Genomic DNA, 26,598 nt, shown 5'->3' with positions numbered 1-26,598 from the left:
AAAAAAACTTCACATACTATAGACACCCAAAACTTTTAAGCAATGTGGTCTAAAGTCTCAACTGGGCTCCCTCCAGGATGTCGGGCTCTGAAGCATGAGCTTCATTACTTTCAAAGTAGATATGCCACTGTTGAGTTTAGCCTATAAAGACGGCAAAGTCACAAACACAATTCCATCCACCGATCCACTTAAAAGTGCCATGTAAAGAGAAAAGAATCCATTTGGCCACAATACAAAACATCAACTATTAATATTGTATGAATAGTAAACATTATTTTTATAAAACTGATATATAGGATTATTGTAGCTGACAGCCATACATTTACAGCACAAGGTGGGTACTCTGAAGCAAGCGAAACATACAACTTGTCCAGTATTTGTGTCACGAGAATGTACGACCTGCAATAGAAACAACCACGAGGATTAACAACTGAAATAAAAGCAAGCTAGACTGCAAGGTTACAACAATAAAGAATGGATAGAAATTAAGAAAATTAAAGGCAAAATATGTCCCGCTAAACCAGGAAAGAAACCGAAGCACCTAAACTAACAAAGAAGAAATCAGCGCCTCCACTTTATAGCAGCACGCGAATTCACGGGAACGCCTTTGGTGGACGCGCTTGCGTGGCTGGAGGCGCGTCGTCAGCGGGTACGCGCACGAGTTAGTGCGCACGCTCGTTCAGCTAGCCGTGCTTCCCGGTCCCTGATTGTCCCCGATCTTCCCGGCGTGAATTCGTGTCGACTGCCCAGAGTCCGCGAATTCAGGTCCGTCGCTGCATTTGTCACCACACCCTCCATCCGCAAAAAGGGAACATCGACACAATCAAGCAAGATTTTCTGATCCAGTACTTTGAGGTAGGCGGAATTCGCCGAGGCCCTTTAAAGACCGGCTTGCCTCACCTTGGGCCGTGTTGAAGGGAACGAGTAGGGAGTGACGCGTCGGCTGGTGGGAAATTCCGGTGCTGTGGAACGACTGCCCAGCATCCGAAGGCCGGAGTATATGAACCGGCGATTCGCTATGAAACTCATTTTGGATATCTAGTTAGTCTTTTGTGTTTGTTTAGAGGTTGCTTTATTTAGATTCACTATGGTAAACGTCCTCGAATCCACAGGTTACACCTATTTTTCTTATTTACTTAAGGTACAGTTTTAAAAAATATGCAGTTAGTGATACCTTACCCTATCTCTACGCGTTACTGTCTCCAGTTTCAGCTAAAATCCAGAAATGTGACGGGTGTATCGCGACTTGAGTTATGTCACAAATCAGCAACGTGCCTTTCATTTTTCTAGATTTTTGCTCAACAGCTGTGATTATAGAATTCCCCGAAAACAGCAATGTTTGTCGAGCTTCTTCCTGCAGTACGTCTTATCACACTCTCCACCTAGATTTTAAATAGACACTTCTTTAAAAAGTACGCATGGGTGGCATTTATTTCCTTGTGCTAAGGTATTTTTCGAATCCAGGGGTCGGTTTTTATAAAGTTCGGACTCTGATCTTTTATCGTCAATTTCACAAGTAGGCTTGTGTTGTATGTACAGTGTTGGTCATGGAGATATAAGGGAATGTGAGCACAACATATCTTTAAGGTGCTTGAGTAATATGTTTACTGGTAATGTTTAGACTTGACTAAAATGGTCCCCTGTTACCTTCCACTTTGTATTTCATTTGGTCATGTTAAAACAACCGCACCTTCTATGACAAATAAATATATACAGTATATACAATTGCATAGTATTGAAGCATACACGGTCTATACATTTTTAAACCTTTGCATGTGATTTTTATTGTCCCAGTTTTTGATGATTAAAATAGACTAATCAAGGTCATTGTGAACTTTAATATGCTGAAACTAGGAAATTGAGTTGATTATGTGCACTACATCTTAATATCAGAATTTACTAGAAAAGAAAACACTAACTTGCAACATAATGTATTAGACTATAGTAATCTAGTGTGTATCTATCTTAAAAAAAAAAAAAAACGCACATCCACTTTTAAATTATGAAGAAAGAACTCACTATGACAAAAAAAAAGCCGACTTCAGGAGTCTCTGACTAGTTTAAGCAACTTATGACAGTGGATGAATGAATTCCTTAATGAATGTAAATAAATAAAATGTACATGCTTCATGTAACCATTACAAGGACAAATGGATTATGGCAAGAAGTTACTGTAAATTTATAGACCAGGTATGCATTCTGTGGCTTTCTATAACCCTGACCAGGATACTGGGCTTGTGACAGAAGATGTATGAATGATTTTATATAAAGTTATAAATTATGCATGCACAGTCCAGCTTAATACAACCCTGACTGAGGTTATGATATTAAATAAATAATGATATATGCATGTATACTGCAACTTCATGAGTCCTTCATCAAAATTAGAGGGCTGTGAATGAGAGTGACTAATTTATGTTTATATACAGTAAGAGAGCAATTATTTTTAACAGGTGCAATCAGATAATATGGTTTAGCAGTGCAACATTCATATGCAATGACTGTTCAGTATGAGTTCATAATATCAATTATAATTTTCTCAGGGCTTGGCGTAGCTGTTGAAAGAATTTTTGCGATCATAATGTCTCTACATCAGTTTCTGTTGGAACCAATCACATGCCATGCCTGGAACCGTGACAGAACACGTAAGTTTTTTTTTTTTTTTGCAACCTAGGTCACAGTTTTTGAATATAGTGTGCATAAACCCTAAACTAATATGTTTTGATGCTAGTTTAGTGTAATCTAGAACTGTTTATGTAGGAACTGTTTGCATCTGAAGCAGTAGATTAACTCTTTTCTTAAAGTAGTTGGTTTTATGTAAATTTGTAATGGTGTTTATGACTTTTTCGGAAGTGTTTCTTTTGATACTTTTTTAAAATATTTGCTAAATTGTGTCAAGGAATGCTAAAATGGCTGATTTCTAGTGCTATCAGCAAAGTAGTGTAAGCATATTGTATGCCATGCCTGCTGTGTACCTGAGGGGATGTAGTGCCTGCCTGTCTGCATAACTCTCACAATCCTTTAAAAGAATGAAGGCATTACTAATTGGCAGGTGTAACCTGATCACCAATGGCTGTAATATCCTTACAGCAACTTGAGACATCTGTCTAGAAATGAATGGCAAATCAAAAGACCTGTGAAAATGAAATACAAATTCCTTCTTTACACTGTACAATAATTTCACTCTCTAAGCAAGTGATATTTCTCTCTGGGCTACTTTTAAAATAAAAGCTGTCAGTGTTATTCAAAACCATAAGCCAAAATAATATTGTAAATTGTGCATATGGTCATTCTTTGGAATGTGATTATTTTTTTGTGTTATCAGTGAGTGGATAAAAAAAATATATAAAAGTCAATTTTAATTTTGTACTTTCTAATTGGTTTTAGTGTACTAGTTTCACTTTAATAAAGACATTTGACAGTTGATTAATTCCTGCACCTGAATTGTTGTATAGATAGATAGATAGAATAGATAGATACTTTATTAATCCCAATGGGAAATTCACAATTTAATATAATTAAATTATATATATATAATTGAGCTATGTACCAGAAACACTGGATTAGATCATATTGTGAATTAACTAGGGTGTATGTTGCCAGAGACTGTACCATACAACATTTTTACAGTATTTGGATTGCTGTCAGATTTTCTAATTTTATGTATGGCAGTTAAGTTATGCAGTGTACTGAAATTAATTTCAATCAAAATAAAAACTGAAATGTGTCTCTTCATTATCTCTGTATTATAATAAAAAAAAAAAACATGGGGTGAGACGAGATTTTTTAGCCTGGGATGAGACGTGACTTTTTCAGAGAGATACTTTCATGTCCCGTGAGATGAGACATTGTGTTAAGAGATTTAACCACACCCGGGGCCGGAAATAAAAGACAAAGAGCAGATGACAAAGTAGAACGTCGTAAAGAATTCAAAAACGTTGGCGCGATACACATGCAGAGCAGGTTAGAGATAATGAAAGTACTAAAATTCAAAAGTCTCAAAAAAATAATAGCGCAAACAAACAGAAATTATTACTCGGTGAAATAACAGAACAGCGAAAAGACATCAAATATATTGTTTGGATTTAAACTTTAAGTTGGAGACTTGTAGATTGTCAAATTTGTGTTGCCATCAGGGAAAAGTAGTGTTTCTTCCCAATGAAGAGGCCTATCCACGAGAATTAAAAGATTTGTTGTTTGGTGAAAGTGAAAACCACATACGCAAGCAGCAGAGACACGAAGTGGCTGGCATGTAGCACAGGCTGTGAGGTGTGGGAAGTGAGCAGGGGGCAAAGCCCCCCCTAGTACTTATTTAAAAAAAATTGTTGACTCAATACATCCCACTTATTTTTTTTTTTAACTGGAAATGGATTACATCGTTTAACCATATTCTTTTTATTTAACTATTTTGATTATACATTTCTTTGTAACCATATGATTATAGCTTGTTATTAAATATTGAAACTGAAAAGGTTGTTTTTTATGTATCAAAAACAACAAATCAATATAAAGATGGCCGTTGGTTACAAATGAGTTGTGTCACGGCTGACATTAGTAACCCGAATTTGTAGGCAGGTCAGATCTTACAATAAAAATGGCTGTTAGTAGAAATCTTGGCAAAAGTGCATAATGTTTTATTACATATTTTGAAGAAAAACATTTCAAACTTGTTAATAAAATGGTATTGGAGCAATATTTCTGTACTTTAAACCACAAATAATTTAAACTAAAATCAACCATTGGTATATACAGTATGTCAGCCTTAGTCCTATACATATACATTTCCTAATAGAGATGGAAAAATGCATAGTGACAGCATGAAAACCCACCGCTCACTCATCTAACAAGGAATTGGCCAGAGCTAAAGTTGCACACCATATAACTGTTAGTTATACTAGAACTGAATTGAACAACTGAACTGTTAAAGATTAACTGATGAACACTAACCCATGTACTTTAATATTATATATAGGCAGCTCTTAGGTTACATTAATTCCACCAATATAAATGAAATCATAAAATTCCAAAAGTTTTGTTTAAAATGAATTTCAACTAAGTTTCAGCTAGTGACTTTTGTTTGCTTACTTATAAAGTAAACTAGTTTTGACACGGATGAATATATAGCAGTCATCACTAATGGTATGAGCTAGTACCGCACACTACAGACTTTGTCACCACTTTTGATCATTTTGTGCTTTCATGTGCACGTGTAACTAAATGTAATCAGCAACATGCACAGTAAGCTCAGTCACAGATAAGCAGCTTGATTGAAAGCTGGCTGCAATCTTCAGCATCCTTAGTATGTTTCTAGCTGTGCCCTCTCAAGGAATTTAGCTGCTGGAAGTGTGTAGGGAGACTTGGTGATCCCTCAGCAAAGACAGCATGTGCCACCGAACTTAACCAGCAACACTAGCAGCCATGCAATAAGTTCTGTCATAGGAAAACAGCTAGACAGGCAGCAGTCCATTTAAATAAGGATAGGTGGATCCTGCTGCTTGTAAATCGCAGCATCACAAGTAAACCTTGCAGCCTTAGTGTCTCAGGGAGTACAACTACTGTACTGGGTTGCTGAAGTGACAATCTTAGCAATCCATCAGCAAAAACAGTACATCTCTGCTGAGAAACTGGTTGTTACTTAGTGAGTGAGTGAGCGAGTGAGCATTATGTTTGTTCACTTTTAAAGTATATAAATATATACTGCACATACAGTATGACTTGAAAACTCTGGGAGATACATGCATGTGTGTTAAAATTTATTTCAGTAAATGATTACTTACTGCTTTTTTATTACTGCAGCATCCAGTGTTGAAATAAATTACATCTATTAAATAACTGAATTTTTGAAGGCAACACACTACAAACGGGTTTCCAGTGATGTTTGTTTATTTAATTTCACACCTTGTAGCTATTCTTATCCCAGCATTGCTTACGTCGATTGGCTGCCAAAACTAATCTAACCTCACACTACCAAAAAATTAAATTCTGTAATTAGGTAAATTGTGATGTGTGACTAAAGTGACTGCTCCATCACCTGATGAGTAGCAAGATTTTAGTAACTTCAGTCCTTAAATGTAACATTCTTTACATTGCAGGTTGTTTTGAGACAAAAGTTTAACTCTGCCTTCAGGCTACAACATGATCCCCCTTGCCCCCAAAGGAAACAAATTCTCGCAATTCAGATCCCCTTTCAGTCATTTGTAATGCAAAGCACACAACAGTCGTCTGACTTCCTGTTAATTATAACAAGTTAGAAAATGTTGTTCAGTTAAAAGTTTGTATGCCTTTTTTATTGCCATGCCTTTCGTGAATGAAAATTTAAAATATGTATGTATGCCCATTTTGTGAGTATGTTTTTATTGTAATTCAATTACTAATGTATACCTATTCCATTTTTATAATTTTATATTTTTTGTTTTTCAATACTACTGTAATGTTATTATTTCATGCTGTTTTATTTAGGTATTAATCAGTGCCACACCTATTTAAAAATATTTTCTAGGGTAAGCACTTTAGTGCACAAAATCTTTTACATTTATTTGCTAATTAAATATGTTCTAGTGTATTTTTGGGAAACCTGATGCTTCCTGATGCTTCCAGTTATTTAATGAAATATGTAATTTTTTTTTCTCAGACCACAGAGTTTTTCCCTTTGTTACCTTTATGAGGAAATGACACAAATTGTAAAATTTGTGATATTTGTAAAAAGTGATATAAAAGGGAAAGCCACATGTGGTGACATAAAGGGAAGAGCTATGAATAGAGAGAAATGAAAAAAGTACATGCACAAAAATGGCCTTTTGGGAACAACCAAAATGATGTTACATGATATTTACTATAAAATAATGAATGTATATTATGACAGATCCACATGATAATCGATAACTAACTGTGCAAAAGTTTTTTTTTTGCACTAAAAAGATGAAATGTACAGTAAATATTTCTTTGTTTTTAATAACATTGCTTCATCTGTCTGAGTTTAAATTTGGCAAGCTCTTAATATTTATAGTAAAAATAATATTCCACTGTATGCTTACTTGTTATTATTATTATTTTTTGTCTGGCACCGTTAACCAAGGTGACATATCATTTGAGAGATACAAAAGAAATGCGACCACCTTGTGAATCTGTATAAGGAGAAAAAAATAATTCCACAATGAAAAGACAAAGTCTGTTGTGTCTAGCTTGTGACTTTACGTACATGAAACTATAATTTTTACAATTCTGACTTTCTTTGTATACATCTGTGGTATATCTAGGTTTCTCTGTAGACCAGGACCTACTGGAGGAATACTGTGCAAATTTAGTAGTCTTGAAGCATTTTACAATTTTAATAACTGCATTAAATTTCACTCAGATGGAGTAATTAATTTTTGAGTTGCCTTGTCTCAGTACTCACATTCTGACACACAAACAAGCAGAGGTACACCATTCCATGTGTGGTCAAAAGAAACATGGTGATTGAGCTGTTGAGCCTTCTTCAGATTGTTTCTATTTTGATGCTGTTACTTTTTACTTCCTAATAAAATTGTTTTTTGTTCCTCAGAGATTGCAATTAGTCCCAATAATCATGAAGTTCATATCTATAAGAAAAGTGGTAACCAGTGGATCAAAACTCATGATCTTAAGGAACACAATGGACACATCACAGGTATGTTGCCAAATTGCATTACATTTCAAAAATGAAGGTTGAAAACTGATCTCTATCAGTGGGTTATTATAGCAGCAATGAGGACACATTCTTGCCTGCATAAAGCTACGTTACAGACTGCATTCTTTCTCGGCTCTGATTTGATACAGGAGGAAAGACACTTGCCTCAGTCAATTGGAATGCAATTCTTGAGGCACTAATCTTACAATTATTGGCATCAACTGCATTGGGTTTAGTTTCAATTATGCACAAGTGTAGCTAGTTCCTGTAGTCATACTTTTTATACAATCTTTGTCATAAAAATGAAACAGTTCTTTAGTAAATGAAACCTTTAACAAAGGTCATACTGTTTTTGTCTTTCTAGGAATAGATTGGGCTCCGAAAAGCGACCGCATTGTAACTTGTGGTGCAGATCGCAATGCCTATGTTTGGAGCCAAAAGGATGGGATATGGAAGCCGACTCTGGTCATACTGAGAATAAACCGTGCAGCCACCTTTGTGAAATGGTCTCCTTTAGAGAATAAGTTCGCAGTTGGGAGCGGAGCACGGCTAATTTCAGTATGTTATTTTGAGTCGGAGAATGACTGGTAAGTGACGGATACCAAGTTTATGAAGAAATTATTTTTTTTAGAAGTCTTCTATATTTTTTCCCTAACAATGTATTTTCTCTTTTTTTAACCAATTTGTAAATTAATTTGCCATTTCCTCTTGTACATAATGGTGTTTTCAGTCAGTCATTTTCCAACCCGCTATATCCTAACACAGGGTCACGGGGGTCTGCTGGAGCCAATCCCAGCCAACACAGGGTGCAAGGCAGGAAACAAACCCTGGGCAGGGCGCCAGCCCACCGCAGGGCATACACACACCAGGGACAATTTAGGATCGCCAATCCACCTAACCTGCATGTCTTCTCCGGAGAACCCGGAGGAAACCCATGTAGATACGGGGAAAGCATGCAAACTCCACGCAGGGAGGACCCAGGAAGTGAACCCAGGCGGTGTTTTCATATAGTTCAAAATAGTTTATTGTATTTATTGTCATCCAGACTCCCATTTATCAGTATCACAATACCTATTGTACAAACAGCCTTGCAGTTATCCTTACAGCCTTCTGTGTCAGCTTCAATTGACATAGCGTTTAAGGCTTCTGATTCACAATTTTTCTTTTGTGAATTACAAAACTATGCAATGCTCTTTGCAAAATGTAACAACATTCACAACGTGTCATCTCTTATTTGCTCTATCTGTTCAGTAACTTTATCCATATAAAGAGTTGTGATCAATTGATATTTTCAATTTATGGCTGTGGAACTCAATAGTTTATTATATTTTATTCTCACTATGTTTATATTTGATAATGACAGGCCATTCTTACAGGGCATATGCTATTCGATATCTTTGAGCAATCTTAGCATCTCTGTGAATTGCAAAATGAATCATCTCTCTATTATAAAAAAAATCCTGGAGAGAAACAGTAGGGAGTCGAGATGTGATCTTCACGTTAAGATCACGGAAGACAGTTAAAAGACCTGCGAGGACCTTAAACATGAGACATTGTGCCAAGAGATTGACCCAGGACTGTCTCGTGATGACGTAGAACATGAGATTCTTGCAAGACACGCCCTACTTACAATCAATATCAAATAAGACAATGGGGCAGCAAAACATTCAGTCTTGTGAAGGATTTGAGCACACACAGATCCAGAGTCTCAGCACATATAAAGCGTATAAGGACAATATGTTATAAATGAAACGTCGACGACTAAGCAAAGAAGAAAGAGACTCAAAAGCGTTGGAGAGAAAAATGAGCAAAAAAGAAAAAATAATCTAGGTGCAAATTCAGAAAATAAGGAAAGTAATTATCATCCCGTAACAAGTGGAATTGAAACAAAGCATGTCCAATCGGGCTCAGAATTAAAAGACAGAGTAAAAGACAAAGTAGAACTTCATAAACACGTTCACAAACGTTGGCGCTATACACAAGCAGAGCAGATTATGAAAGCAGTGGAATTCGAAAGGCTCAAAAAAAAAAGTATACAGTAATCCCTCCTCCATCGCGGGGGTTGCGTTCCAGAGCCAGCCGCGAAATAAGAAAATCCGCGAAGTAGAAACCATATGTTTATATGGTTATTTTTATATTGTCATGCTTGGGTCACAGATTTGCGCAGAAACACAGGAGGTTGTAGAGAGCCAGGAACGTTATTCAAACACTGCAAACAAACATTTGTCTCTTTTTCAAAAGTTTAAACTGTGCTCCATGACAAGACAGAGATCACAGTTCCGTCTCACAATTAAAAGAATGCAAACATATCTTCCTCTTCAAAGGAGTGTGTGTCAGGAGCAGATCATGTCATAGAGATAGAGAAAAGCAAACAAATCAATAGGGCTGTTTGGCTTTTAAGTATGCGAAGCACCCGTGGCACAAAGCTGTTGAAGGCGGCAGCTCACACCCCCTCCGTCAGGAGCAGGGAGAGAGAGAGAGAGACAGATAAAAAAATCAATACGTGCCCTTCAAGCTTTTAAGTATGCGAAGCACCGTGCAGCATGTCACTTCACGAAGCAGCTGCACAGAAGATAGCAACGTGAAGATAATCTTTCAGCATTTTTAGACGAGCGTCCGTATCGTCTAGGTGTACGAACAGCCCCCCTGCTCAATCCCCCTACGTCAGGATCAGAGAAAGTCAGTGCAAGACAGAGAGAAAAGTAAGTTGGGTAGCCTCTCGGCCATCTGCCAATAGCGTCCCTTGTATGAAATCAACTGGGCAAACCAACTGAGGAAGCATGTACCAGAAATTAAAAGACCCATTGTCCGCAGAAATCCGCGAACCAGCAAAAAATCCTCGATATATATTTAAATATGCTTAAATATAAAATCCGTGATGGAGTGAAGCCGCGAAAGGCGAAGCGCGATATAGCGAGGGATTACTGTACGCGATACAAATGTGGAGAAAGTTAAAGAATATGAAAGTAGGAAACTTAGAAAGTATAAAAAAAAAGAAAGTAAAGATTGCAGTTGCGCAAATACAAGGAAGTTATAACTCAAAAAAGGGAAAATAATCACCACGGACCAGGTGTCATTGGGAAAATAAGCAGGACAAAGTGAGGTCAGAAATAAAAGACAGAGTAGAAAACAAAGTGAAACATCATAAATTAGTTACAAAACAAAGGGGCCAAACACATGTAGAGCAGGTTAGAGATAATGAAAACTGGAATTCAAAAGACTCAAAAAAAAAAAAAAAAAAAAAAATGTAGGCACGAAACACATGCAGAGCAAGGTAGAGAATATGAAAGCAGAAAAAATCGACAGTGTCAAAAAAAGAAAGTAAACATCGCATTAGCGCAAAAAAGGAGAAACTATTACTCGGAGAAATAACTGAAAGGCGAATGAATAGAGATCGAATATATGAACACAGGTGATATGTCAGAAGTATGTAAATATTGTAAGGCTTTGAAGTTTAAGTCAGAATTTCAAAAATGTGTTTTACCTCACATGCATTTGTTGGTTACTTTGCATAAAGTATTATTAACTGCTGATGATGTAAATCGCTTTGTCTGTGCTGAAATTCCAAACAGATAGAGCTATCCTGAATTATGGTACAAAGTCATTAAACACATGTCTCACTGACCTCATTTAAAAGATTCAGCATATTGGGACTTGAAAGATTCCAAATATTGTTTTTACATAAGTTCTGAAATAAAAGTGAAACTAATGAAATAGCAACAATTCATCCATCCATCCATCCATTTTCCAACCCGCTGAATCCGAACACAGGGTCACGGGGGTCTGCTGGAGCCAATCCCAGCCAACACAGGGCACAAGGCAGGAAACAATCCCGGGCAGGGTGCCAACCCACCGCAGGACACACACAAACACACCCACACACCAAGCACACACTAGGGCCAATTTAGAATCGCCAATCCACCTAACCTGCATGTCTTTGGACTGTGGGAGGAAACCGGAGCCCCTGGAGGAAACCCACGCAGACACGGGGAGAACATGCAAACTCCACGTAGGGAGGACCCGGGAATCGAACCCAGGTCCCCAGATCTCCCAACTGCGAGGCAGCAGCGCTACCCACTGTGCCACCGTGCCGCCCAGCAATAATTCAAAGAAAAAAAAAATCTTAAAAGTGTGTATCCGGAAAACCAAACACGGGGGTTGGAGAGCAAAGCGAGCAGGGGGCGAAATTTTTAATTAAAAATGTAATCTGCTGATGTCTGTATACAATGATACTTTTTGTTTGTCAATTTCTAGCAATTTAAATACATAGCTGTAGTAACTGAGTCTTTCCTTACTATATCACTCAGCCATATTGTATAATTATTCTATTTGGTTTTAATTATTAAAAATAAATATTGCATCCTTCTTTTTTTATTATTCCAGTGACAAATCTGTTTGTACATGACATGTACATTTTCAGTCTGTAGCTGTAATTTAGACGAATATGGGCTTTCCTGGCTTTGCCATTAAAATATTTTATAAGCTGCCCTTTCCCCATTTCTATAAATACACTGTGACACCTGACTCTATTGAAGGTAATATTGATAGCCATATGGTTTTACTGTGTAATATGCAGATACTTTAATCTCGAACCAAAACAGTTCTTTTTTTGACAAGCACCCTTTTGAATCTGGTTTTCTCATTATTAACAAAGACTACATTTCTGGATAAGTGAACATTTCCAAAATATATTGTACATTGGAAGGCAGTTTATTTCCACACAGATACAGTTAATCTTCATATGAACAGAGTGAGGATTTTCTAGTTATCATGACTAAGATTAAATTCAGATCTTGCTGGAATAACAGATTACTTTTGCCTTGTAGTGTTAAAGAGAGTTTACCAGTTTTAGGCTCAATGATTAAAAGTTACACTTGCTAATATCAGTCTTGTTAGAGGGCATAAAGTGCATTTGCACTGGTTAATCAGATAGTTTGTATTTTAACAGCAGAATCTCCTTCCCGTTTTAACTATGGATTTTTTTAACACATACTAGGGGGCTTCACCCCCTGCTCACTTTGCTTGCCAACCCCCATTTTTGTTTTTTCGGATACACACTTTTAAGATTTTTTCTTTTCTTTGAGTTGTTGCTATTTCATTAGTTTCACTTTTATTTCAGAACTTCTGTAAAAACAATATTTGGAATCTTTCGAGTCCCAACGTGCTGAATCTTTTTAATGAGGTCAGTGACACGTGTTTAATGACTTTGTACCATAATTCAGGATAGATCTCTCTGTTCGTTATTTCTCTTTGTTTGCGTTATTGCGATGTTTACTTTCTTTTTTTGACACTGTTGTTTTTTACTGCTTTCATATTCTCTGTCTTGCTCTGCATGTGTTTCGCGCCTACGTTTTTTTTGAGTCTTTTGAATTCCAGTTTTCATTATCTCTAATCTGCTCTTCATGTGTTTGGCCCCCTTGTTTTTTAACCTTTTTATGACGTTTTACTTTGTTTTCTACTATGTCTTTTGCAGCCATGTGCTGGGGCAGTGGGGTGAAGACAGCTGATGCCAACAGGCTGAACAAGCTGATTAAAAAGGCTGGTTCTGTCCTGGGTGTCAGACTGGAGAACCTGGTGGAGGTGTCTGAGAGGAGAATGCTGAAAAAGCTTCTCGGTATCATGGACAACCCCTCTCACCCTATGCACGCCTCCTTGATGGGTCATCAGAGCACACACAGCAAAAGACTCATTGCCTCCAAATGCAGAACCGAACGCCACAGGAAACCCTTTCTACCTGTGGCAATAAGACTGTATAACTCTTCCTCATTCTGTAGGTGATCTTTTTCAGAATTTTGTCATTAGGTCTCATTCGGTTTTTTTATTTACTTATCTGTATGTTACTGAATGTTTGTTTCATCCCATCATCACATGCTGCTATCTCATTTATTCATGGCACAAACACTAAGTCACTTTTCATAACCACTTGCACTAATAATCTGTTGTTTTATTATATCTGTTATAGTTTTAGTTATAGTTGTTTGTTGCTTTGCACAAATTAGTTATACAGTTATAATACAAACTATTAGTTATAGTTATTTTGTTATTCTGTTTGCACTATTACTACTGTTCTTTTTAAACTCTTTACTACCTTATCTTTATTCCTCTTGTTGCACTGAGCATGTATATGACAAAAGAATTTCCCTCGGGATAAATAAAGTTCTTATCTTATCTTAATCCTGCTTTTTTTTTTAATGACACCTGGTCCGTGGTGATTATTTTCCCTTTATCAAGTAATAATTTCTGTTTGTTTGTGCTCCTATGAGCTTTACTTTCTTTTTTTTTTTATACTTTCTAATTTTCCTACTTTCATATTCTTTAACTTTTTCCACATGTGTATCGTGCCAACTATTTTTTTTTTTGAGCCTTTCGAATTCCACTGCTTTCATAATCTGCTCTGCATGTGTATAGCGCCAACATCCAGATTGGACGTGCTTTTTTTTCAATTCCACTTGTTCCGGGCTGATAATTACTTTCCTTATTTTCTGAATTTGCACATAGATTATTCTTTTTCTTTTTGTCTCTCCAACTCTTTTGAGTCTCTTTTCTCCGCGCTGCTTTCTTCTTCGTTTTGTCATCTACGTTTCATTTATAACGTATTGTCCTTATACGCTTTATATGCGCTGAGACGCTCCGTGGCCAATCTCACTAGTCTCGCGGGTCTTTTAAGTGTCTACCGTGATCTTAACGTGACGATCACGTATTGTAGCTGTGCTGTTTCTCTATTGGATTTTTTTTTATAATAGAGAGAGATGTTAATTTAGTGGGGCCTGCAATGAACTGGCATCCTGTCCAGTTTTTTTCTTGTATGGCTGTAATGCTGCTGTGATGATCTCTGAACGTTATGTGATATTAATTTAGTGAGGAAAGAATATGGTGATTTGAAAGAAAAGATAACTGTTTTCAGATTTTTTAAATTGCACTATGTAAGCAGTTTTTTTTATTATTTAGGTGGGTCAGCAAACATATCAAAAAACCTATACGTTCCACAGTTCTGAGTCTAGATTGGCACCCTAACAACGTTTTGCTTGGTGCAGGTTCCTGTGACTTTAAGTGCCGGTAAGTTGTGAGATATTGTTTTTAATTACCAGGAGTCTTATCACACAGTGACAGACTCTAAACTGCGGGGAAAACTCTGTGGTGTGCCTGTTACCATTTAATTGTTCTGCAGTAGGTTCCCTGAGAATTGGCAGACAAGAGTAAAGTCCTCTGAAGCGTTAATTTTAGTTAAAACTAGAATGTTTCATTATAAAAATTTCTTATGCTCAGAATTAAAATTTTTGGGAGGTGTGCTTGTTTCCTAGGGTAAGGTTCAAAAATTGAAGCTCAAAATGTGGCACAGTCTGAAACAAAGTGCCAAGTGTTTCTAATGGTGCCTCACATACTTAAAATATTACTTTTTTTTATCAGTGAGGGTATATTTTATTTAAATCTATATACAATTGGACACATTCTTCTTTTTAATTTTATTTCAACACATTCTATTAATGCATGACCATTGTTGTTCATTAATTAAGATGAAGATATGCAGTAAGTCATTAAAATACCATATCCTGTACATTTAAATATGAATCTAAGAAAAGTACCCTGAGATAAAATGTTATGGATCATTTTCACAAATCTATGATGAACAGATCTTATGGTGATGTCCAAGTAGCCATTTTTGCTGAATGTGGATTAGGTGTATACAGTTGTAGCCCACCAGCTGCGTCTACTTAGAAAGCAGAGCCTTTGTTTTTGACTGATCTGCTGTATCACTTTTTATTGCAGTTAGAAAGAATGGCCAAGGACTGCGAAATTCATCATGATTCCATACCATATAAATTGCGCAGTGCCCTTAGCTGCAGTCTCCAATTATAATTTATCATTCTGTACCACAAACACCCACCTTTCTGGTATACTGCATACTCTCATTTGAAAGTCAAGGAGTAAAGAGCAATGTTTACTTTGTGTCCTCAGAGTCTTTTCAGCATACATTAAGGAAGTGGATGAGAAGCCTGCTGCTACTCCTTGGGGTTCCAAGATGTCTTTTGGTCAAGTAATGGCAGAATTTGGAGGTGCTGGTAGTGGAGGCTGGGTGCACAGCGTCAGTTTCTCAGTTAGTGGAAACCGTCTAGCATGGGTTAGCCACGACAGCACAGTGTCTGTTGTAGATGCCGCCAAAAGCATGATGTAAGTTCAAAACTCACTGTTTTATGATAATTTACTTCTGTGCTTATATTTTCAATACACATTTTTGTACAAGAAAATGTTTTGTAAATCCCACTTAACTTTGTTTTTCATATTAAATGTGACATTTCTAACATTATCAGCATTGTAAAGAAAACTTATGGTAATCTTAAAGTAGTTGGAAAAATTGGAAGTTTTGTATAACTTACTAACCTCGTCGTGGTCATAGGCTAAAGCTTGCAGTAAAATCACTTGATAATTAAAATTATAAGATGCCAAGAAGTATGTTTTTATGACAATGTTTTATTTAAACAGTTTTATAATCTAGATTTTCATAATTGAACGAGAGGTATTCTTTGTGCATGTTTGTGTACGTACGAGTGTGTATAAAAAAGAAGCTACATTTAGATACTACAGTGACTAAAGTTCCACATGTAAGGTTCAATTTAGAAATGTTAAAGGAATACTCAGTTTTATTTGTTAGTTACCCAGGTAGTTTGTAGTGATGGCAGAGAATTTTTTTCCTCACGTTTTCATGTAGAACAGGGAGAAAAAGTTTAATATGATGATCAGCAAACAATGTTAAAATATTCATGCAAAAAATGAATTTATTTGCAAGTTTTGAGCATATTAGTGGATAACAGAAATGGTGGATTATGTCATACAAGTAATTGGAATTATTTTTTCTTTTTCTATGAACATTTTTTAAATTGTTGCCCATCATACAGCACTGGTCACCATTAAATTCTATTATGTGATAAACTTTTTTCTCGTGTTGTGTATGATTAAATAAGATTAAAATTTTTTTTCAGCCGTCAGTATATACTGCATGGAGTAAATTAACATAAAGAATATCATTTTTGGGCAGTATTTCTTTAAGGATGTTCTAGTGTTGAAATACTGGGCAAAAGTGGCAATTTGTTCCAAGTCCAGTAATATTCATTGTCTAATGCTGCTTCTTTCTCCTTTAATTCCAACAAAAATAAAACCGCTTTATTCACATTGTTCTGACTACCCTCCTAACTTAAAAGAAAGGTATATGGAGAATCGTTTTCTCTATGATGATAATGTTTGTTGAGATTTAGTAAATATTGTTATACAGACATATATTTTTATTCTATACATTTTCTGGATTGTTGATAAACAGTTTAGACTAAAACTTTTTTAGATGTTAGTGAATAACTTGAATTCACTTTCAACATGAATAATTCAAATCATTTATTAAAAGTTAGGGGCATTTATTACAGCTGCTGCATCCGGTGTGGTGAGTTGAAATCCTGGGCCCTAAAATGTTGTCAGTGTGGAGTTTGCACATGTTTTTGTGAATTTTCTCCCTCATCCTAAAAGACATACCGATTAGGTTTTCACACTGACGCTGTGTAGTTGTGGCAATAGCAATGTCACAAGTGCAGGGGAGAGTGAAATTCAACCAACAAACATATCACAACTCTTTACTTTGTAAAATAGAAAGCAAGTATCGGTTTACCTGATGCATTCCTTAGCTGTTCAGTTAATCCACCAGTTCCTGTAATGTAATAATGCTGTCCCCCTCATCAGCCATGTGTATACACACCTGTGTTCTTCAATCTTGTTTTCTTTATATTAACTTAATAAGAATGTCATAAATACTTTGTGAGTGGGTATGTGTTTGAGTGGGTTCTGCGATGTATTGGCATCCTGTGCAGCTCCTCTTCCTTTCACGCACAGAGTAATGTCAGAGTTGGTGCAGATCTCCATCACCATGATTACGATTAAGCATGTTTAATAATTTTAACGTAATATAAAATATAACTCGCTGACTTAGTATTTTTATGGGCTGTTTTAAATGAGCACAGTCCCTTTCCTTCCAATCAAATAAGAGCAACAGTACCTACGATAACAACAGATAATGTCTGATGCCTCTGATGGTTTGATGCTTCTGAAGTGTAGTATTTTTTTTTTGTTTTTTTCCAAAGGTGTTACTAATTTTAAAAATTTAGATTATGTAATTGGTATTTAATAAACAGGTCCTTCAAACTGAGTTTGATGTTATGTATTTTAGCATTAAAATATAATAATGCAAAGAAATACATTTTGTTGTGTAGGATTTCCCAATTGAAGACTGAATTTCTTCCCTTGCTGAGTGTCATTTTCATCTCTGAGAACAGCATTGTGGCAGCTGTAAGTAGCACTTTGTTTGAAATGCGTTGTGGCATTTGTGTACCCTAGCCGTGCACGTGAGGACACTGCAAAAGGCATGAAAAAAATATATACAATATTAAGTTTCACAATAAATGTAATTTGCATAGTGTATCTCATGATGACTTGATATATATATATTTTTTTGTAATTGTACACTTTGCAAATGTGTATAAAAAAATTAATAAAACTGTAAAGTACTTTATTTTGGCATCTATTTTAGGGTCATGACTGCTGTCCAGTCTTGTTCAACTGTGATGATCGTGGAACCCTGACTTTCGTCTCCAAATTAGACATTCCAAAGCAGAACATTCAACGCAATATCTCTGCTATGGAGCGCTTCCGCAATATGGACAAGAGAGCCACCACAGAGGACCGCAACACTGCCTTGGAGACACTGCATCAAAACAGCATCACGTGAGGGGGATTGATATTCATTATTTTTTCGGAAAAGATACTACTACATTTTTGTAGTCAATGGAAAATTTGATAACATGACCATTTTTTCCTAAAATTTCAATATGTGTATAACTAGTTTTACGTACAAATATAAAGGAGCCAATCATTTATATACATGTCCAAGCAGGAAAATCTACTCCAGTTGCATTATGGTGTTTAGCATTGGGAGAACAATAAAAAACAGCGGGACACATTATTGAATGTGTTTTAAAAGACAGCTTAGTGGTAAACACCACAAACAGAAATTATTGGAAAGCAGGAGTTCATCTTATTGTCGTTCTTGATATAATTTATTTGTATTTAACTTATCAATTAATGGATAACGTTTTTCTTTTGCAAAATTTATTTGTATACAGTAATCCCTCCTCCATCGCGGGGGTTGCGTTCCAGAGCCACCCGCGAAATAAGAAAATCCGCAAAGTAGAAACCATATGTTTATATGGTTATTTTTATATTGTCATGCTTGGGTCACAGATTTGCGCAGAAACACAGGAGGTTGTAGAGAGACAGGAACGTTATTCAAACACTGCAAACAAATATTTGTCTCTTTTTCAAAAGTTTAAACTGTGCTCCATGACAAGACAGATGACAGTTCCGTCTCACAATTAAAAGAATGCAAACATATCTTCCTCTTCAAAGGAGTGCGCGTCAGGAGCAGAGCATGTCACAGAGATAGAGAAAAGCAAACAAATCAATAGGGCTGTTTGGCTTTTAAGTATGCGAAGCACCGCGGCACAAAGCTGTTGAAGGCGGCAGCTCACACCCCCTCCGTCAGGAGCAGAGAAAGAGAGAGAGACAGAGTTTGTTTTTCAATCAAAAATCAATACGTGCCCTTCGAGCTTTTAAGTATGCGAAGCACCGTGCGGCATGTCGTTTCAGGAAGCAGCTGCACAAAAGATAGCAACATGAAGATAATCTTTCAGCATTTTTAGACGAGCGTCCGTATCGTCTAGGTGTGCGAACAGCCCCCCTGCTCAATCCCCCTACGTCAGGATCAGAGAAAGTCAGCGCAAGAGAGAGAGAAAAGTAAGCTGGGTAGCTTCTCAGCCATCTGCCAATAGCGTCCCTTGTATGAAATCAACTGGGCAAACCAACTGAGGAAGCATGTACCAGAAATTAAAAGACCCATTGTCCGCAGAAATCCGCAAACCAGCAAAAAATCCGCGATATATATTTAAATATGCTTACATATAAAATCCGCGATGGAGTGAAGCCGCGAAAGGCGAAGCGCGATATAGCGAGGGATTACTGTATATTTTAATAGATTTCAATATTCCAATATGTTACATACATTACATCTTAATAAGCACTACATCCATCCATTATCCAACCCACTATATCCTAACTACAGGGTCACGGGGGTCTGCTGGAGCCAATCCCAGCCAACACAGGGAGCAAGGCAGGAAACAAACCCCAGGCAGGGCGCCAGCCCACCGCAGATGAGCACTACATATAATACTCCTACTCAAATCCCTCTTTCCCACCGATTAGGGCAGAGCGAGGGCAGTAGTACGGTAAGAAGTAGCGTTGTTAAAAGTTTTGCAGCAGCTGATCTTGTTCAGTTATTATTATGAAGAGTGCTAACTGAGGATAATAACAACGAGGGTGGGTTCTGCCATACAATAAAAATTTAATTGTGCCATTTAGAGTGAATTTAATTTTCTATCATTTTATGTAGTACAGGACAGTTTTGCCTTTCCGTTATATTTGGAGTGGGTGGGATTCTTCCAAATGAAAATAATTTGTTTAGTAAGGTGTAACTTGTACAGTAAGTGAGTGAACTTTGAGTTATTTAGTTCCGATAATGTCGAAATGTGTACGTTCTTTTCATGAAGTCTACAAACTGGATGCTTTTAACCAATTGCAATAGTGATGGTTCGGGGGGATTGAGAGGAAAGCAGATGCTTACTTCCTGTACTGAAAATCCTGAAATACTGGTACTGTACCATTTTAAAGTTTGGGTTTTTCACTACTTTTCCAGTACTTTCCCAATCCTAGTCACTGCCACTATGCAGCGTGTTATATTTCCGTCTGTTGCTGGTTTCAGTTGCTTTTTCACCCTCAGTATGATCTGGCTTTGAAAATTAAGAATTTTGTGTTTGGATATATGCATCAATTATGGATTTTCTTGTTTATTTCTTGCAGCCAAGTGTCTATATATGAAGGAGATAAAAGAGATTGTCGTAAATTCTGCACTACTGGAATTGACGGTGCAATGACCATATGGGACTTCAAGGTAGCCATTTTTGTTATAGTTAACTGAAGTAAGGCTATGATTAAATGTAAAGTTATGTTAATTGTAAGGACGTTTTGAAAAATGAAAGTTCTACATTTTAATCTTAATTTATGACGGGTTTGTTAAAGACATCTTTTTTTTTTTTTTTTTGTCTTGCTCAATGAATGTACTGCTTTTCTTGTTTTCAGACTCTGGAGTCGTCTATCCAAGGTCTGCGGATTATGTGAAGGAAACCATTTTGTCTAGCAAGACACCGCTTGCAGAAAGGATCCCCCCCAAAAAAAAAAGAAACAAAAAAAAAATATTCTGAAAACTTTTAATCTTCCAAAGGAAAGATTGAATCAAACTTTGAACTGTCATTTGAAATTTCTGCAGTTATCAATATTTCAGATAAGGAGCTTTGGACATGATTTTTACTTTAGCTGTGATTGTTTTTTCCCTCTTCATTATTCTATACCAAAGCTTCTTCTTCTTGGCCGTGTGGCATTGGGCAGTGAAGATAATCTCATTTGAGATGAGATCCTCATGCAGCACTGTAAAACACTAATTTATGGGGAATTTTATGTAAATGGTCTGCTAGAAATAAAAGGAATATAAAAATGGACTAAAGGCATTGTCCTGTGGTTAAAGATATAGTATCCGTTCGTTCATTCATTCAATTTTATGTGCACACATGTCAGCTCTGTATGACCAGCTCTCAGTCATCCTCATGTGTTGCCTCAGTTAGAAAACCAGAGTACTCGGAGAAAAGCATCCTACCCTCTTACACTGCCACTGCACTCCCTTTTTTTCTTTTTGAAATTGATTACCAACTTTGATAACTACCATCATGTGCTGGGACATGAGAGGTGGGTCTTCAGTTCTTAAAGTGACTCCCATGAGGCTTTAATTTATTTACTGTTAGATGTACACTGAATATTCCGGAAATAACTAACAATATTTTGGCAAAAAAAAATGCGTTTTGCACATTTTGAGCATATGACTGGGTAACCAGCGTGTGGATTAGGCAACGCTTGTAGTGTGAACATTTTTTTTATTGTTCTTTTTTCCATTGATGTTTTTCACTGTTTACCATTGTACAGCATTTGTCAGTATTGGCTTCAATTATGTCATAAACTTTTCTCTTCATTCTGCATGAAAATGTAAATTAGAAATTTTTCTCAACCACCACTGTAAAGTAAATGGGGTAAGTAACATACAGGCATTTCTTTAAAGTAATGAGAATGATGCATCGTGTGATCCATTGGGCTCAAGTGATGTCCAAAATGAAGTCTGTTTAAAGACAGTCTGTTCTGAATGAGTGAACATTACATTGTGCAGTAAGGCCAGACAGAGTGAAAACAGAACCCACCTCGATGAAAAACAAGGCTGACATTACAACTTAGGCAGTCCCATGACGGGCACTGTGAAGAGTTTGCTCAGTTTTCCCACATCCGCATGGATTTTCTTCATATCTTTATATATAATACGCTGCAATGGCTGTTCGTTTGTCTGTCCAGGATTTTAAATCACCTGTAGCTTACAAACCGTTTGAACTATTGACCTGAAATTTGGTAAACAGGTCAACATATACGACATGACGTCTACTATCTGCTTTCGGGGTGATGATTGACCTCCAAGGTTATTCCTCTTTTTATTTTATTGTAGAATCAACTTGCATGCGTATGGGTGCCGTTCTCATTCCCTACCACCTTCACTGTCACTTCCCCTACCTCTTCATATCTTAAATCATTCTTGAGGCAGATTGAAGACTTAAGTGCCAGCTTAAGTGAAAAATTAAAGATAACATACTAAGTAATTGCAACACAAACACTGACTTAATCAGTTTTAATGCGAAAAGATGCCGACAGAAGAAGAGAAGAAGTGGGCTGCTAGGGTGGAGAAAAGAAGAGCTGCTCAGTAAGCAACAAGCGCATCAACCTCTGAGCAAACGAATGATAAACGTACAGAGGAAGAGGAGGAAAACTATGAAGACTCAAGTCAAGTGTATTCACAGCACGTTATCGTGCAGTGCGCCATTACTGGTATTTAATTATTTTACTGTTGCTGTTAGCCGGACTAGCTATTGTGAATTTCCCATTGGGATTAATAAAGTATCTATCTATCTATCTATCTATCTATCTATCTATCTATCTATCTATCTATCTATCTATCTATCTATCTATCTATCTATCTATCTAGCTAGCTATTCATAAAGCCTTTATAGCGAGCGCGTTGGGAATGTAATCTGTCTACCTGTGACCCTCTACAGCAAACATGTTCAAAAAATAGATTAATGTATTGTAGTTCTTTAAATTTGATTAAAGTGCACAAGCACAAGTGATAGGAGTATAATAAATATCAGTGTTTTTACTTAACATTCTAAAATCTGCTTGATCCAATTCAGGGTGACGGTGGGCTGAAGCCTGTCTCTACAGCATGAGGTGCAAGGACTAGACCTGTGCAGGGCAAACATGTCCAGGAGTGACCTTTTGCTTTTTGTATGAATCCTTACGTTAGATGTGAGCCTAAAAAGTTCTTAAGGCCTGTGTGGACCACCTTTGTGGTGTCGTCTGTCACCTGTTTAGTTTGCCCCTTAAAAACTCCAGAAAGTGCTGCTTTTGTGGAAAACATTCTGCATGGCTCCTGTTCCAAAAAAGGCAGACGCATCTTTGCCTAATGATGACTACACACCAGTGGCACATACGTCTTGCAGCATGAAGACCTTTGAGAAGCTGGTCCTGGAGTATACAAGTCCTCTTGTCGCAGACCACCTGGATCCACTGCAGTTTGCTTATCGGACAAAGATTGCAATGGATGATGCAATCATCTGCCTGCTCCATAAGGCTGAAGTAAGCTAGCAGCACTTTGAGATTTATGGTTAATTTCTCCACTGCCTTTACAATTCTAATAAGCTTTTGCCTGGCTGATTACATTCAGTAGGTGGCTGTTTATCTAACACAATGCCCCCCTTTTTAGCTTTTTTTAGTTTCACACCTGGTATTGCCAAACACACTGTGTGTAAAGAGCAGGTTCTGTTATGAATGAATGCTTATGCTCTCTGCCTTTCCATATAACTGCTGTGCAGTGCTTTATCTAAAGATTATTTTCGCACTTGAATCCTTGCGGTGTTCTACGCCCCCAACACACTGCAAAATTTGAATCCAATTCTGTTTTCAGGATGCAGGTGAAAAAAATAAAAGCAAATACATTTCAGAGGAGCGTTGGTCTGGACAAACAAAACAGCACAGTAGGCTGCTGTGACCCTCTTTATTTTCTTTGATTTCAGTCCTGCGTCCAGTTTAATTGCAGACATTACATATTATGGTGAAATGCTATTTGAATTCAGGAGGAAAAAAAAGGTTATTTGTTATAATGGCGCCTCCACCTGCGTTATTAATAAACCCTGGATATTGTACAGTAATGAATGTCCTGGGCCTCAGCCAGGTGTGCTATGGAGTGTGTGACCTGTAGTGCAAGGGAAGTCACTGGCCTGTGACAATCTAAGATTACAGTACTCTCTGTTAAAATATGAAACAAATGTGATGGAAGGGGATAGAAATAAGCCAGTTTATAGAAAACTACTCAAAAAAACTACTACTACTTGTGAATGCCATTTTTTCTGTAAATGACAATCAAAAATAGCCCAAATGAAATAGAAAACTACAAACCTGGCAACACTGAGCGAGGTCTCTGACTGCAGGTGTTTCCCCATTTTGCCAACAGGAGAGGCTGTCCAAAAATACAAGAAAAAACAAAACATGCAAGTTGAACTGACCTCTCATTATTGTAAAACTGAACGTGTTAACTAATTTTAGTTGAAGTCACACGGAATGTTTCTCTTATTTAGGAAGAACGAGTTCACAAATTCGACAACGCTTTTCAGAGGGAGATTTTGAAATTCCAACAATGTCTTCAGCGTACTGTATTAAATAATATCACAGCGAAAACCGAACTGTCCCTCCCATCAAGTTTCCCTTAAGTATAAGTGTGACACATGTAAACCAAATCATTTCTCTGATTAGTCGGCCGAGTTCTTTCGTGCAGAAATAAAGACTGATAGACAACACAAACTGGCAGGAACGACTATCGCAGTAGGTGCTTTCCACGTGATATAAGAATGGACTTAAAAGGGGATTAAATCCAGCAACTACATCCACTCAGGAGGGTCTGCCCCTCATTAATTGGGGTTCCTGAAAATGCACAACATCCCAAGCTGCCCGAGTTATGCCCGTCTTGCTATTTCTGGTTCATTAGACGGTTTACCATCGTCTCCATTGCTTCAGCGTATGGAGGACTATTTCGGACAAAATGAAATAAATAAATAAATGCGCAAATAAATTAAAGTTCTGTGAAATGTGAGCATAAATAAATAAATGTATCATGAAATGAAGCCTTAATAAATAAATGTGCCATGAAATGAGAGCATAAATAAATAAATGTGTCACGAAATATGTTTTTTGTTGCTTATTTATTTATTTCATTTTGTCCGTAACATTCCTCCAAACCATCATGAAATACGACTTGAAATAAAACTGTCACTTTCACTCGTCAAAGTTGAGAGGGTGGGCTCTAACACACCATCTAGTTATTGATTGGTTAATCGACTTCTGTAGATTGGCTATGCCTAATTCAACATGGCTGTGTGTGAGATGGAAGTAAACGAGATAGCACAAGAATTAATTAGAAAAATGCTTACTACTGCCGATGAAATGGATTCTGCCGAAGATATCACATATTTCAGAGAGAGAATTGTTGCAGAGAAATGGAAGAATGCAAGAAGACCGACGTTCCAGTTTGAATTAAATATCACACATTTTACTTAACCATGTAATTTCACATTTATGATCTTTTTACACTGCTGACATTATTCTGCAAAACCAAAATTATTTCTCTCCTTCCATACTTTACATTATGTTAACTGGGCTACTTATTTGTGGTCTAATAATATTACATACCTGTGAAGGAGATCCTCTTTTCTCCAAGTCCAGAGGCAGCAAGGCTCGCTTTGACTTGGTGTTTTGGTAGAAGTCTGGTCACTTAGACAACAGAAATTATGTGTGTACATTATGTGATGTACTAGGCTTGGAGAAGGCATCCTTCTAGTAGACCTAAATTGCCTCCTTGGGTTGTTTGAGCCCCCATACGGGGCAAATAGCCGTGCTACCTCTGCTGTTAATTAAAAGAAGCAACACATTTAATTTTTGACATGCAGCAATATAGTTTTTAACAAGATAAAATTGAATGTGTTCAATAAATGTGCTCATCACTGTATTTCTTTCACTGCAACACTGAAAGCCCAGTTAAATGTAGAGGAGAATCATCCTTTCTGGAATGTGGGCACCATGTTTTGAGGATTGTTTAGGAAAGCTAGAAGTAGCAACATACTACAAATAACTACAGAAGGGTAAAACTGAATCAGGATACCAGGAAACACTGTATAAAAAATATGCTCACTAAACTGCAAGGAACCACAGGTCTTAGAGAAAGAGAGAGACAGAGTATAAATAAATGTTTAAAACCTACTTTAAACAGTAATTATGGGGGGTGGTGAAAAACAAAGAAAGGTGTTGTTTAATTACGAAAAGGGGGGAAAAAACAGGTAAAACAACAACAAAAAAACCCCCAGAAACCAATTGTATGAAGAATACAAACTGAAATGAAAATTTATCAAATTTTTATATATAAAAAGTGGTAGAAAAAGGCAAAGGTAGTAGACTAACAATTACATAGAATAAAAAATTAAAAATACAATTACATGAAAAATATAAACAATGTGATATAAGAAAATCGAACATATTGGTAAACATAGAAAAATAATTAAGAAAAAAGTAAAAAATGAAATACAGTCACATATTGAGAAATCAAGGAAAAATACATGCATAACAACATAGGAAATTAGTAACGGAAAGCTATTTAATAGCATGAAAAA

At 36.7% G+C, this 26,598-nt stretch overlaps 1 protein-coding gene across 1 annotated transcript; it reads left to right on the top strand.

The window, feature by feature from the left end:
• The first annotated feature begins 645 nt into the window (after positions 1 to 645).
• Positions 646 to 20,961, top strand: arpc1a (actin related protein 2/3 complex, subunit 1A). Its single transcript, XM_028814393.2, has 10 exons — positions 646 to 855; positions 2,544 to 2,645; positions 7,544 to 7,648; positions 8,013 to 8,235; positions 14,597 to 14,704; positions 15,605 to 15,817; positions 17,899 to 17,974; positions 18,216 to 18,409; positions 20,597 to 20,687; positions 20,876 to 20,961. The coding sequence occupies exons 2-10, from the start codon at positions 2,582 to 2,584 to the stop codon at positions 20,912 to 20,914; spliced, it is 1,113 nt and encodes a 370-aa protein (XP_028670226.1). The 5' UTR covers positions 646 to 855; positions 2,544 to 2,581; the 3' UTR covers positions 20,915 to 20,961.
• Positions 20,962 to 26,598: the final 5,637 nt, after the last annotated feature.

The sequence above is a fragment of the Erpetoichthys calabaricus genome, chromosome 11, assembly GCF_900747795.2.
Source record: "Erpetoichthys calabaricus chromosome 11, fErpCal1.3, whole genome shotgun sequence".
Taxonomy (NCBI): domain Eukaryota; kingdom Metazoa; phylum Chordata; class Cladistia; order Polypteriformes; family Polypteridae; genus Erpetoichthys; species Erpetoichthys calabaricus.
This window is presented reverse-complemented; position numbering and strand designations above follow the sequence as displayed.